Here is a 14,790-nt window from a genome sequence, read left to right on the forward strand (position 1 = left end):
GAAACAGGGTGGTTGTTTGCACGCACTTTTGGTGTCTAGACATACTGGAAACATGCAGAATTGTTCAAAGGGGAAGAAAGGAAAACTCCAGAAGTATAGTGTCTCTCAAAGTGTGGGATTGGGGGTGGTTCAAGACCACGGGCACCCAAATTACAGACTACTGCTCAGAGCAGGGTTGGGGTGTTCCAGAAGGTCTGCCTGAGTAACCAGCATGCGGGTGATTCCTATGACCAGGAGAGTTTGGGCGAGTAGGGCCCGGGCCTGCTTCATGCTTCAAAGCTGGGCTTCGGTGAAGAAATCTGGGGACTTAGTCCTACAGACAGCAACTAAAAGAATGCTGGGAATTACATGCACGAAATGATCCATTCTCACGGGTTTCACCACAAACACACAGGAATCACTGCGTTCTTAACTGACGGCGTGATTCATTCATCAAACATTGCCCACGTTGGCCAGGCAGCTGGCTGAATCAGGAATTTGAAAGCCCTGGGGCCTATGTTAGAGGACTGGCATAGGGGTGTAAAGACTGTGCTCCACACTCATGTACTCAGGTGATTGTTTTTCCTGCTCCACCAGCACTGTCTCTAGTCATGCTGAACTCCTTGCCATTTCCAGGCCCACATGCTCTTCATTCCTCTGTGCCTTTGTTCAAGCCGCTCCCTCTTGTTGGAATGCCTCTCTCCCTTTTTCCTGTCCCACAACCTGGTAAAGGCCACCTGCTCCTGGAAGCCCTCCGTAACCATTCTAGGCAGAGGGTCCCTTCTCTTCAGTCCCATAGTAGCCCCTGCATTCCTCTGTCAAATGCTGGGCTCTGCTTCTTTCGCTATTGTCTCTGTGCCTGTTTGTATTCCTCCCCTGCCTTCCCCAGCTGCCCTGGAGCAAAAGGAGACTGCAGCACCTTAGGGGCAGGGATCATTTCTTCGTCTGCTGTTTCTGCCTTAGCGTCCGGTGGTGAGGCCTGCTATGTATAGAGCAGCTGGTAAATAAATGGTTGCTTTGCTTTTCTCTACACAGGTGGGTTTGTGTTGGTGGCTTGTCAAAAGTCAGATCATGGCTGTCTCAAACACTTTAAAAAATAAGATGGCATATAAACAGGCAAAAAATAAAAATACTATGATGAACTTTTTTGAGCTCTCTGATACTTGAAGGTGATAAGGCAGCTTTATTAAGATGAACTGAACCAATGACTGTTAATATATACACACTAAACATTGCCATAAAACACAACCGATATACAAATGAAGATTCTTAGGGAAAATGCTTATAGTTACGTTTTCCAAATTATGGGCCAGGGACCTCAGCAGGGCTTGGGGTTGTGGATCTATAACAAAGAGTCCAGTATCCAAGCATATACCAAGCATTGTTTGTAGACTAAATGACTCACATGTATAAGTACTTTTTCTCAAATGAGTATGGCTTATAAATTGCAGTTTCACTTAAAAGTGTTACTGAACTTTTTGCTGCTTTTTAGTTTCGTAGGTGGTTACGATGGGAAGTCATCATATTTAAAATGATTGGGAAACTCAGGCTTATTAGGTGGCTGGGACGCAGTTAGTTGATGACTTCTGTGTTGTGCAATGTCTTCTGTCACATGTTCACTCTGCACTGGTACTTAGGCCTGTGGAAGCTGTTTGAATTCTGCCTGAAATTAACCACCACTTACCTGGATAAAGCCAGCGTCAGAAGTCTAACTATGGACACCAGGGCGGGCATCTGCTTTGTTCCTGATGCTGGATCATGCTCTTCCCCCTTTCCCCCCTTTCTATATTTATTCCTTCAATTTTTGAGATGGGCAGTACATTTCTATACTAAACAAAGATCTGGACTTCTATAAGTACTCTAGAGCAGTTATTACCACATTAAAAAAACTTTTTACTAAGCAGGAAAATTTCAAAAACAAAACCCCATACAACCCCAAATCCTGTGGGGACCAACAAAAAGACTGCCAATTTTTAATTTTACCAAACTAGAACATTTAATGAAATGAATGTGTATATATCATCACCAGATTCTCAAATACATCTTTTCACTATACAGTGAGAACATGCTGCCTCCTTAAAGACTGTCTTTAAATGAGCTTTATGGAAAGCTCACTGTGTTGTCCTTTGTCTTGGACTGGTGATAACTTTGGCCTGCCCAGATTGATGGGCCTCCAATTATGAATGGCTGTCCTAGTGAGGAGGAAGGGTGAGATAGGGGAAAATGTCAGATTGACCTGAAGGCTATGCTCTTTCTTTCTGGTCCAGTGATGCCTTCTAGCCCTAAATTCCTCAATCTTAACTGGCATCTCTCTTTTTTTTTTTAATTTTATTTATTTATTTATTTATTTATTTTTGGCTGTGTTGGGTCTTCGTTTCTGTGCGAGGGCTTTCTCTAGTTGCGGTGAGCGGGGGCCACTCTTCATCACGGTGCGCGGGCCTCTCACTGTCGTGGCCTCTCTTGTTGCGGAGCACAGGCTCCAGACGCGCAGGCTCAGTAGTTGTGGCTCACGGGCCCAGCCGCTCCGCGGCATGTGGGATCTTCCCAGACCGCGGCACGAACCCGCGTCCCCTGCATCGGCAGGGGGACTCTCAACCACTGCGCCACCAGGGAAGCCCTGGCATCTCTTTTACTAAAGGAGTTTAGTAATCCAAGATGACCCGAGATCATGCAGCACTGGGTGTAGGGCTAAAACATTTGGTCAGACCATGATGCTGCTAGTCCATGTCCTCACGACACCATCTGGTAAATTAACTTTGAACTTTGGAAACCAAGATGACTATTTTTCTTGGCTGGAGGTGATCTTCTTTCAAATTGTTATTGTCATGGGACATGAACTTAGTTGCTTATGGATGTATAAAAACATGTTTTCAAGCTGGTGATATTCCATTTTAAAGAAAACCAGCACTCAAATATTTTCACATAAATTATTGAGAACTCATTTTAAAATCATTTATGGTGTCTATACAACTGGAATTTGTGATGCTTAGATTGTTCACAACGACTGACACCTTGGGCATTTCTCAGCGTCTGTTCCACATTCTCTACCTGTACCTGGAACCAATGCTTTGTATCTTCTGTAAAGGACTCCAGGAATCTACAGCTAAGTACCATGGAATCCAGAAGTGGCTTTGGTCCTGGAAAAGATTGATTAAGACCATCACCCATGCTATTTAGCACGAATTATATATTATCTTTCATCTCAACAGATTTGTGAAAAGGCATGGAAAATAATAGAGGAACAAAAAAAATGATTTCACTGTTATATTGCTTCATATTACATCATTTCATTATCTTCTTCCTTTATTTTTTAAAATATTTCTTTTATTAAGTGAGCAGGGAAATACATGATTGAACAAATTGAAACTACAAGCTGTGACCTTTACAAGACTGAGTGAAACAATAAATTCGTCAGAAGGCATGTGTCAATTTCCTACAACAAAACTTCATGCAACAACATTCAGTGGAGCTAAATATATACAGATGTTAGAGGCTGCCCAGGGAAGCCTCAGAACTATTGTCACTTGGAAGAATCATAAGACCCGAATGTCATTAGGCTTTCTTGAAGCTGCATTTGGCAGAATACCTTTAATGTTGTTTATTTCTTGTTTTAGAAAAAAAATTGTTGTTATCATTTTTAAACATTTAGACCAGAAAACAAAATTCAGTATCCTCTTCCCACTTCTAGTAACTCTGTACTTATTGCACTGCCAGTAGCTTAAAATGGATCATTATCTGTATAAATGTAATGGTTTTGAAATACATTTTTCTCAAGGTTCTATATGACAGCCTCTCTTCCAACCCTGCAGCTTGGCCTGTTAAGATGATTCATGGAGCAAGAAAGTACAGCCAGGATTATAGCGAGGTGTTTTCCATCCACAATAGCCTTCCAGGAAAGGACATCCATTAGGTTTTCCATTATCTACATGAAAGCAGACCTATGCTTTTATGATATAGACTTTGGACACAGCTTTTTGTTTTGATATTGAAATGAAAATGAACTTTTAGTTTTATACCTTCATAAAAAATCCCCAAACTCTGTTATTTATTTTCATTCATTCGTTCATCCGATAAATACTTACTGAGTGATTACTATTTTCCAGGCATTATTATATGTACTTGAGATAGGCCAGTGAACAGACTAGATGTTGATAAGTGCTATGAAAGGCAGAGACTAAGTGGGGGATTGGAAATTATTTTATGTAGGTCTCTGATAGTTTAGGGATATTTGTGCAGAGACCCAAAGGAAGCAGGGAGCACATGATACAGACACATGAATGGAGAGCTTTCCAGACAGAGGAAACAGCCAGGGCAAAGACCCTGAGACAGGAGCATGCTTTGAGGGTCTCCTGGGTAAAGCAAGGAGGGCAGTGTGGCTGGAGCAAAGTGAACTAGGGTAACAGTAGATGAGGTCAGAGAAATGGTAGTGGTGGTTGGGAATGGAGCAAAGGCTAGGTCAGATTTATTAGGGCCTTATGGGCCACTGTAGGACGTTGACATTCTGAGTGAGATGGGAAGACACTGACCACTTGAGCAGAAAAGTGGCCTAAACTGGTATATTAGTGGATGTTTTAAAAGTGTCATCTCAGGCAAAATGTGGCATGGTCTCAGCTTGGATTATGGGTATTTTCTAAAGTGGGCCGGTGCGGGGGAATAAGGTGTTTTGTTTTTAATGGATTGCATGCGGTATGTGAAGGAGAAAAATGAAGGGAAATGATAAGATCTTCTGGTCTGGAGGAACAAAGTTGCCATTTACTGACATAGAGAAGACTGTAATGGGAGTAGATCTGTAGGTGGGGTGCAAATTAGTGTAGTTTTAAATATGTTGAGTTTGAGATGTCAATTATGCATCCAATGAAGATGCCAAGTAAGTAGTTAGACATATAAATCGGGCTCTCAGAAAAGAGATTAGGGCTGGAGATAAAAATATGAGTATTCATAAAAATATGATGGTTTTTCAAACCCCAAGACTAGAAGAGATCACTTAGAAAGGGGATGTCCAGTGCTGGGCACTCTAGGAATTCAGCAAAGGAGACCAATAAGGAATGGTCAGAGAGGTGAGAGAACACGAGAGGGATGTCCCAGAGCTGAGAAACTATTCAATACTTCAAGAAGGAAGGAGTTATTCCCTGTGTTAAAGACTGCAGGTAAATTAAACGGCACGAAGTCAGAGACCTGGCCATTGCACTTGACAGTGTGGATATAACTGGTGTCCTTAGCAAGAGCTGCTTGTGGTGGGGATGGAAAGCTGATTTATTTTTTTTGTGTGAAGGGGAACAGATAAGTAAGATGGCAGTTAGGGATGGTAGTGGGGCCCAGGGTGTTTATAACACAAGAGATTGCTGCATGAATGCAGTGCAGCCCTCCAACAGAATGAGTCAAGCTGGTGACACAGAAGATTTTTGGGGTGATGACCTTTATTTGGTGACAGTGGATGGGATCCACCTAGAGCAAAGGGGAAGAATTGCCTGCTACCAGTTTAGGAGGTGGTGAGGTAATTGGTAAGTTTCACTGTTCAAGATCAGGAAACTGAGAAGCCAGGGATTCTCTAAGTGGTTCTTGAAATCACCAAGAATTAATCAAGGGTGGTGTTGGAGATGGTGACAGTGAGCTAAGAACCAAGATACTGAAGCAAAGAGGGGGAGTGACCGAAGGTAACTGGAGAACTTATAGGCTGATGGCAAGAGCTTCAAAGCATTGAAGTGTTGAGAAGGAAGAAGGGATAATAGTTTGGAAGTGGCAATGAAGAACAAGCAGGCGTCCTACTACTATCAATATTTTATTTTTCACATTTTGATAGAGATAACATAAAATAGTATATTCCAGGGTGTGGCAGTCACAGTATGGGAAAACCCCAGCTTAGAACCTATCAGATCATTTCTAACTACAGCTTGGAACAAACTTAGACAACAGTAACTGAAGGCTTTTTGAATGCAGGGAAAAAAAAATACTTGAAAGTAACCAAAAGGTTCAGACTAGAAAATATGCCAAGAAGATTTTCTTCTTTTATACCCTGACACAGGTGAGACTTAGCCAGTTTCAGCACGTTTTTGACAATTTAAAACACTTTAGAAAACTGGAGATTTAAACAATGTAAACACTTGTAGGCATAGCGAAATGATAGTTTTCCCTTCCAATATTATAAATTTGGCATTTCTACAGTTATGTTAACATTGTAAAAAAAGATAGCTAAAATGCACAAAAATAGTTTCACAACATCCAATTTTAAACTTCATCCAAGCTGTCATCCTTTTTTGTTTTTTCCTGCTGCAGATTTATTTCTTGCTGTCACCTAACACTTGAAATTCTGATTCAGGGTGATGTCTGAGGTTTTTAAATAAACCATAATACAGAATTACTATTCCTTAATACTAACCCCAGGGGAAGAGATAGGAGGAAGAGGCAGCTGGGGCATGGATATTTGCTATGGACAAACAATGATCCATTGCTGGAAATGAAAACTCACCTTTCCTCCAGTATTTGCCCAGCCTCAACTGTGCAATGCAATTTAGTGTGATAAAAACAAACCATCAAAACCAAACCCTATCATGCAAAGAGTTGAGTTAGTTTGAAGATATCTACACAAAGCAAAAATCTGGAAACTTTGGAGCATTTCTATTTTAAACTGTATTTTCTAGTCTTCATCCAAATGTTTGGCATCATGGACAGAGTCAAAGATTTTGGTCTGAATTTAGAATATCTCAAAACTTATCCAGGGATTTTTGCTTTTAAAATGCTTTTATGAGTTTTATTTTGGTGCATTCTGGCATTTTCTGGAATGACAGCCCTAGAAGAATGAAGTTCAAAGCAGAGAGTTATGGTCTCATACTGTTTGATGCTATGCAAATTTTTGAATATTCTAATTGTCTACGGAAAAAGTCCCAGAACAGTGATACAGTATGCAAATCAAACAACACTAGAAAATATTTGGTAGACATGTACAAATGGTCAGTTATGAACTTGCAAATTCTCAGGAGGTTTTCTTTTTTGCTGGAGCTTCTGAAAGAAGATCAGTTTATACCCATTTTGGGACCCATAAAAGGAGAGCAGCACATTTTAAGGTTCTCGATATTGCAATCCTGATCAAGGCCAAAATGTAATGGTATTTATGAGAAATGCTGGCAGGTAAATGAAATAAAATTCAGATTTTTGGATTTTATTTTGTAACTGTATAGTCTCAGGGAAGCCAGCTTTGGATGTGTTTGTTACTCTTTGATATAGTTAGATTTAAAATTTTGCGGGATGAACTAAAAGGTAACTCATAATTCACAGAAACTGTTGAGATGGTCAGAACATAGAATCAGGAGACTTGGGAACATCGGGAGCATGGCAGCGTCATTCAGAATTGCCATCAGCATGTTATGGGTATTCTCCTATTTTCCTCCGGAAGGTTAAAAAAAGTTTGACCAGTAACTGCATCTTCTTTCTTAAAAAATAATGTAGCACATCTTATACCTGAAAGCAGTCAGCACAAATGCAGGTGATGCCTGTTCAAGCAGACTTTCAAAGACAGCACACACTATTAACACAAATAGCTCTTCAACATTTCAAGAATACAGTGACAGGAAGTGGGACACATACTAGTAGGGAAAACATTTTTTTTTTTTTTTTTTTAAACTTCATGGAATGTGAGGTCAGACTTCAGCCGCTTCTTGTCTGGCAATGGACAAAACCAAAATGGCTCCGGCCTGAATTTCACATCTCTTTCTAATCTACTGCACAGGAGGGACCAGAGACACCAATTACCAATAAGTCACAAGAGCAGACAGAAAACTGTTAGTAGGTCTTGACAACCAGGAATTAAGATGCTTTTAAAAAATGTGTACTTGATGCAACATATGTAAGAAGCGTGTCTTGGAAAGCTGTGTCAAAGTGTTAGAAAAATGGAGTCCCTGTTTGAGTGGCCTTGTGGGATGTCATCTGTGCCTTAACCTATACCGTTGCAGTAGCTCTAAGCCTTCTTGAAGCACTGTTTGAAAGTCTTCAAGAAAAATGATATCTAAATAGAGTCATTAGATTTTATGTGGCACTTGGTGCAAGCTGTCTTCACTTATATTGTGTGCAAGGACAATGGTCTGAATGTAATTGGCATGGAGAGAGAGTACTCTCCCCATCTGAAGGGATCTTACAGGTCCGCTGTTCCCATTACCCACTGCATGGAGGAATCTTCTCTAGCGTCCCCGACTAGCACTCAGCAATGATAGTCACCTGACAGACCCCGGCCCACGACGATGGTGTGAGCAGCTGCAGTGGATTTTACTGCCTGATTATCAATTGAGAGTAGCAAGGACAGAAGAGATCTAGAGAAACTTAACTTTGAGGGAGAGAGGGCTCAGTTTCTCTTTGTATAGAAATCTTAATAAAAATTTCTTTGGTCTTGAAACTAGTTTCAGTTTTTAGTTTTATTTTTTCCTGCTGGGGATTTTATCTCTAGAACTGGCTCATTTTATTTTTAAGATGATATTAAGGGGGATGAAAAGCACAACCACCCGCTCACCCCTGCCCCCCCCCCCCCAAAAAAGAATAAAGAATTAAAGCAAACCAAAAAGTTGGGAATTGTTACGGGCCCAAGAATAGTTATTCTGAAATATTCTGCATGACCTAGGCCTCAGTATTTCAGGGCTAGGGCCAGTCCTGATGGAGGAAAATGTATTTTTGGAGATAAAAGCTTCAAAGAATTCTTTAGAAATCTTTTAAGGAGCACAGCTTTGTGGGGGGCCCTTTTTAAATTTGGTTTTGCCTTGTACTCTGTGTAAGATATTTGTACAAAAATATAAAAGGCATGGCTTGATGTTTAACGTCTGTGTTTTATTGTTGTTGGCACCAGAAAAGCTCATGTTCTATGTTATGTCACTGTACATACTGTAAACAAGACTGCATTAATATTGTTCTCTTATGATTTTTTGTTTCAATGAATCTAGGCTTTAAAAAATACATTCACAAACTACCTTATGTTTAAACACAATGATTCCCTTTTATTTCTTAACTGTACCCAAATCCCACAATAAAAAAATCATTTAAAGCTGTGTGTTTCGAACTTACCACTTAGAAATCAAAACAAAACAAAACATAAAAACAAAGATCAGTTTGCAACATAATTTAAAGAAGCTTCTGGTTTAAAATACCACAGCAGCAATATAAAGAGCTGGTGGCAATCACATGCGGGGATGAGACCCAAATCAATATATCTTGTCCACGTCAGCATCCAATTACAGTAGTTGCTAAATTCAATCCACAACGTTATTGCTGAATTTGTTGCACGGAATTTGTGAAGATAATATTGTTCAGCAGCAGAACCTTAGCAGTAAAAATGAGAACGGGAGGATATCATTGCTTTTGAGCACTAAAGGGACCACGATGAGGACATCTTGGTGATTGCCTGAAGATAATCCTCAATTCCATTCCTGTGTTACCTGCTTAAAATAAATGCAAATGACAACCACCTTTACAGGAGGGGCAGAATCATCTATAACAGAACTAGAATATTTCCCCTTCCCTGTTCCCCCCTTGCCCAAGCCACCAGATTGAAATGGCGCCATTTTCCTAACGTGTATTTCGTTCTCATTAATAGCACATCAGCTGCTCATGTATTTAGGCAAAATCAGTAGGATCATAGATTTTTTTTTTTTGATCTGTTTAGAGTCATTGTTTTCTCCAGAAACAAGCCACATTAGTTTTGTTGTTGTTGGATTTTTTTTTTTTTCAAATTTTTAAGAAGAACAATTTGGTCAACTACTGTTTTATTTTAAAATATCAAGTGCACCTGAGATTGCCAGTTGAGCTCTCTATATGTCTCCTGGAGATAACACTGCTGTGATGAACAGTGAAACAAAACAAACGAAACGAGGTAGGTTAAAACAGGAAGCGCAACACAGATATCGTTTTGCAACACCTTGATACCACAGGCGGCCATGCTGGTAGCTTTGGAAAAAAAAATCCCAGACAGTCACGTAAAAGTTCGAATCATCCGCGTAAGAGTCTATAAGGACACAAGTCAACCTGAACGAAATACATACAAATTCTGCACAAATGTTGTTTACCATATGTTGGGTAATTTGGAGGAAGGTAAAATGATTAGGGTCTCAGAATTTTGGCCAAAGCCTTGCTTTCTAGTTCTATAACATCTGAACCAATGATGCCCGCTGGGTCTCAGGCAGGCTTAGTAGTCTAGTCCCTTCTCTCACCAACCCAGAGAGAACACAGGCAGCTCAGAAACATTTATTATTATTATTTTTTCAGTCACAGTTTTCATCTTGGGAAAGTGGCACCCTCAGGAGAAAGCTGGGAACGACCAGAGCCTGGATCTTATTTATTCTCCAATTCCCAGAAAGAACAAAGTCTTAACTCCTAACGAAGCCCGAACAGAGTGACCTCTTAGCTGGGAAGTTTTGTGCATTTGGAAAAAAAAAAAGTGTGTGTGTGTGTGTGTGTGTATATACATTTTTAGCTTGTTTCCAGAAGCTCTTTCTGTCTGACCCCCTCTGTCATCCCATCTTTTGCCCTGATCTGTTGCATAATCGCTGAGGCAATGTTGTATTATAGAGTCCCTCATTCACTAGAGCCAACTCAACTCAATGGCACTACTGTCCCATTCAACACACTCTGTTCTGTACAGGGCCATATAAAATAGGGCCTGCCAGACTCACAAAAATGGTAGTTGATTTTATTAGTCTAAGGCTAGTAGTTTAGCCATTTAAAATCTATTTCCCGCAAGTGGGGAAAACTAGTATTTTTCTTCTCTTTTAAAAATCCATTAGCAGTTGCTATCAAAAAGCAACCTTTTGGGTTCGTGAAGGCAAAAGAGTTCTACAATTACCCCACTATGTAGTTATGGCCTTCAGTGTAAAGAGATAAGGTACATTTATTGTGCTGTCTCTCACCATTCGAAATTGGAAATTTTACAACACATTGTATACTTAAAGCTAGCAGGCAGACAGAATTAAAAACAGACATTTTCTCAGTATGCATTCTTTCCCCATTCTTACAAAGTAAAGGGGTAAAGAAAAAAGGTAAAAAAACAAAACAAAATAAAACTCAAAAACCCACCAGAACACAGCTTAATCATAAGAGCACACAATATTTGTTTCTATCCCTAACTCCGAAGAGCACATGGTCCACCTTTGTCCACAGACAACGCAGCATTCTTGGGGATCTCCTGGAAATTCCTGCCACCTTTTTCTCTCCTTCTCAACCAGGCTGCAACATTGAAAGATGGACTGTACTGGGACGGGTGGAGGGAGAGGAAAAGGGTAAAGTGGTATGGTCAACCAAGCCTTCTGATTCTGCCTCTAGACTGGCATAAGTCCACATGAGTTATGTTCTTTTAAATTAGAAATAACGCCATGAAGATAAGTGCCAAGTGCTCTTCTGTTACCAGTTCATCATGGAATTTCTGTTGAGGGTCATGAAAAACACTTGGCTACTTCCTCCAGATCGCACGGATGCAAAAAATACCTGTTTGAAATTAAAAAGAAGTTAGTTCAACTGCATGGTTTCTTTCCCTCTTTTCTTCAACCGTCCATCCATTTTCTCTCACATGTCCTATCCTTGCCATGTGTCAGCTCTTAAGACTTAATGGCTGGTGTTTATAAAGTGCCTTTTAATACAGTGCATCCTCTGTAAACATCCCTGCCTTTATTCCTATGAAGGTTACTATGACTGACTGTGGCATTGGCCTTCAGGGACCCAGAAGGGGCTATATCTTGACTTGTAACAACCCTTTGGGCGCTCACTTTTTACAAGGGAGTTTTGTGCTAGGATAATATGCTGGATTTCTGGTCTAGGACACAACACGTCCTTTGTTAATTTCTGGAAAGCCACAGGGGCTCCCCTGATAACAAGAGGGCAGACTTTGGGAATGAAGAGAATCCTCTCACATTTCCAAAGTCAAGGGGGAATTTGGGGCCTACTGACTACTATACAACTTCATTTCTCAATTAAGAAAAAAAAAAAGTGGTTCTGGTCAGAGAGGGTAAGGTGTTTAATGCCTATTCACTTTGGCATTCCAAGAGTTAATGCTTGGTTTCTCTGCTGATGAATGCATATCCTAGGCCAAAGGAGATCATGGCATTAGTAAGGAGAACCACAGTCCCTTCGGTCTGGGTCTGCTAAATCATCTTATCAAACGACTGAGAGAAGCGAGCAAAATTTGGGGTACTGCTTGCTTGAGCTGAACATCAGTGAACCACTGCCCAGCAAAATAATATTCTGGGCTGTGGCCCAGTCCTTCAGTCAGCCAACACCAAACTTTGGTCCAAGGCATTTACTTTTGTCATTAGTATAAAGTCTCTGCTACTTCACTCCCACAGTTTCTTCAGAAGAATGCTGTCTCTCCCAACAACTTCTTCGGAAGTTCTGTGGAAATGCTCATCTTTCAGCTAATGCTACATATGTAAGTAAAGCTACTGTTAGGGTCAGTGAATCAAAACGGGGAAGCACAGAGGACCCATGGGAACACAATGAGGGAAAGAAAGGGCTGCTGTTCTCTCCAGGTTCTGTGAGCCCTGGCTCTAAACCTCAGGCCCCAGATGCTGGTGTGGTCCCAGCCTGCTGCTGAGGGTGTGGTCGTGACTTGACGTTGGCTTTCTGGGGTGGGACTTCAATGAACTGGAGTGTGGGTGTCCGTGCCCAGATCACTCCTAGTCTTATGATTCCCAGAGACTAGGCGGGGGCTGGAATTTTACTAGGGGTCAGGTCTGTTTTCTGGTGTATTCTGATAAGGGCCTGGGACCATCCTTGCCATCCCCAGCTGTTGTCCACCCAGACCACACCAGACCATACCAGGTCAGAGTAGTTGGCTACTCCAGGGCCAGACTAAGACCAGCCTGGCTTCTGGGGAACGGGAGTGAACCAAGAGATGCAGGTCTGTTCAACCTGTCACGTTCTTTTCTATAGATGTTTATGTCTGCTGTTTTGGGGACAGCATTTCTAAGTTGGCCATAGTCCCAAAGGATGAATTCACAAATACAGTAGAGCTTAGCTACTAAAAACTCTGGGTTAGTCTACGGGGAGGGCAAGGCAGAAGCAGCACTGCTGCAGAACACGCCTTCTGGGCGACTGATCATGCCAGACGAACACCGCCGATTTCACTGGAAAACAGTCCCCCTATGACACTTCAGAAGAAACATGGCTGGAATGACACAAGACATGGCACTAGTTGAGTTTGCGATTGTGCATTCCTTAAGGTATGGGTGACACTTTTAAAAAGTTTATATTTCTACACGTCAAATGTTTTACATTTAAAATCGAATATAATGTGATGGGTTACGTCCCAAGAGTGATTTTGTGAAACGTCCAGAAGTGGGGTATAAAGTTGACCCACTGTGAGATGACTAATGAGAGGCCGGCTCTTCTAAGTGCTTAGGAGAATTTGGGTTATTTGCTGAGTCATCTTAAGGCCTGCAAGCCACACAAGTTACAAAGAGTTTACAAGAAATTTTTTAGATGTTTTTATGTCTTTTTTTTTTTTTTGCAGTACGCGGGCCTCTCACTGTTGTGGCCTCTCCCGTTGCGGAGCACAGGCTCCGGACACGCAGGCTCAGCGGCCATGGCTCACGGGCCCAGCCGCTCCGCGGCATGTGGGATCTTCCCGGACCGGGGCACGAACCCGTGTCCCCTGCATCGGCAGGTGGACTCTCAACCACTGCGCCACCAGGGAAGCCCTTATGTCTTTTTTGATGCGTGAATAATATATTTTGAGGGTTCACATGAATCAAACCAAATAATGCCATTTCAAGATAATATTGATTGTTTAACACAGATGTGATTCAAATCAGTATAAAGGAAAATGAAGGTTTCACAGGTACCTGGTGGTCTCTTAAAATGCAAACACTAATGCAAATGTTGAAACGGATTTACCTTATCATTTCTTTCACATAGAAACTTTAACCTTTGAGCTCGCTTATGCATAAATACTCCATCCAAATGTCCTGTTTCCACTGACCGGATCTCAATAGCTTTCTCGCCCCAGCCCATTATCTGATTGGAATGAATGTAGGCTGTCAAAAGGAATTTCCAAAACTGCATTAAAAACATTAGATGGGCAATAACTCACAGCATCTGTTCACATCTTAACCACAAAAATGACAAACGACTTGAGATAAACAGACAAAGCAAGTCTTACAAGTGTTATTCACAGACTTTTTTTTTTGTGGAATCAAATGGTTGTTTCACATTTCTTGACTTTCGTTTCATTTGGGGGGTGTAACTGCTGAAGGAGATAAGGAATGGTTAACCTACCCACAGACGTGGGCATTTCTCCCCATTGGAGCACCACATCCTTAGTTATCCGGCCGTAGGTGTTTACATACACCCCCTCATCCTCATAGCAAACAAGCATTTCCATTCCATCTGTTTTAGGCAAGATGACAATGGCATGAGGAGTAATATTGCCCTGAATCTAGAAGACAAAGAAAGGCCAGGCATTATTCTTTTAAAAAATAAGACAGTATCTTAGCTATTAATCTCTAAGAATTGCAAAGAAAAAAAAAGAGTTTTTTCTTTTCCCTCTTCCATTTACATTCTAGAGACTGACGTTTTGTTTTGCTTAATTTAACCACCGACCTGTCAAATACCCTGGTACATACAAACTTAGGCACTAGGTTGAGAATGCAATTTACCTGTTCTAAAAGCAACAACTACAGCTATGGAGCACCTGCCCTTTGCCAAGTGTGGGCCCTTTCCATGTATAACTTCTGGCCTTTAAAACAGCTCCCCATGCTAGATATTTCTGTCTACGGATGAAGCAACTGCATCTCAGAGGGGTTATGTAACTTGACCAAAGCTGCACTAGGATATGGTGGTAGAATTGGG

General features: G+C 41.2%; 1 protein-coding gene across 4 annotated transcripts in view; it reads right to left on the reverse strand.

Moving 5' to 3' along the window:
- Positions 1–5,807: 5,807 nt before the first annotated feature.
- TNIK (TRAF2 and NCK interacting kinase) overlaps positions 5,808–14,790 on the reverse strand; it is a 414,235-nt gene continuing 405,252 nt past the window's right edge. For all 4 annotated transcript variants that reach the window (XM_079921223.1, XM_079921222.1, XM_079921221.1 and 1 more), the window contains 3 exons: positions 14,218–14,377; positions 13,837–13,976; positions 5,808–11,433 (listed from right to left, as the gene is read on the reverse strand). In XM_079921223.1, the coding sequence (XP_079777349.1) occupies positions 11,350–11,433; positions 13,837–13,976; positions 14,218–14,377 (384 nt within the window). In that variant the 3' untranslated portion in view covers positions 5,808–11,349. The remainder of the gene's footprint in view (positions 11,434–13,836; positions 13,977–14,217; positions 14,378–14,790) is intronic.

This window comes from Stenella coeruleoalba (assembly GCF_951394435.1).
Source record: "Stenella coeruleoalba genome assembly, chromosome: 5".
NCBI lineage: Eukaryota > Metazoa > Chordata > Mammalia > Artiodactyla > Delphinidae > Stenella > Stenella coeruleoalba.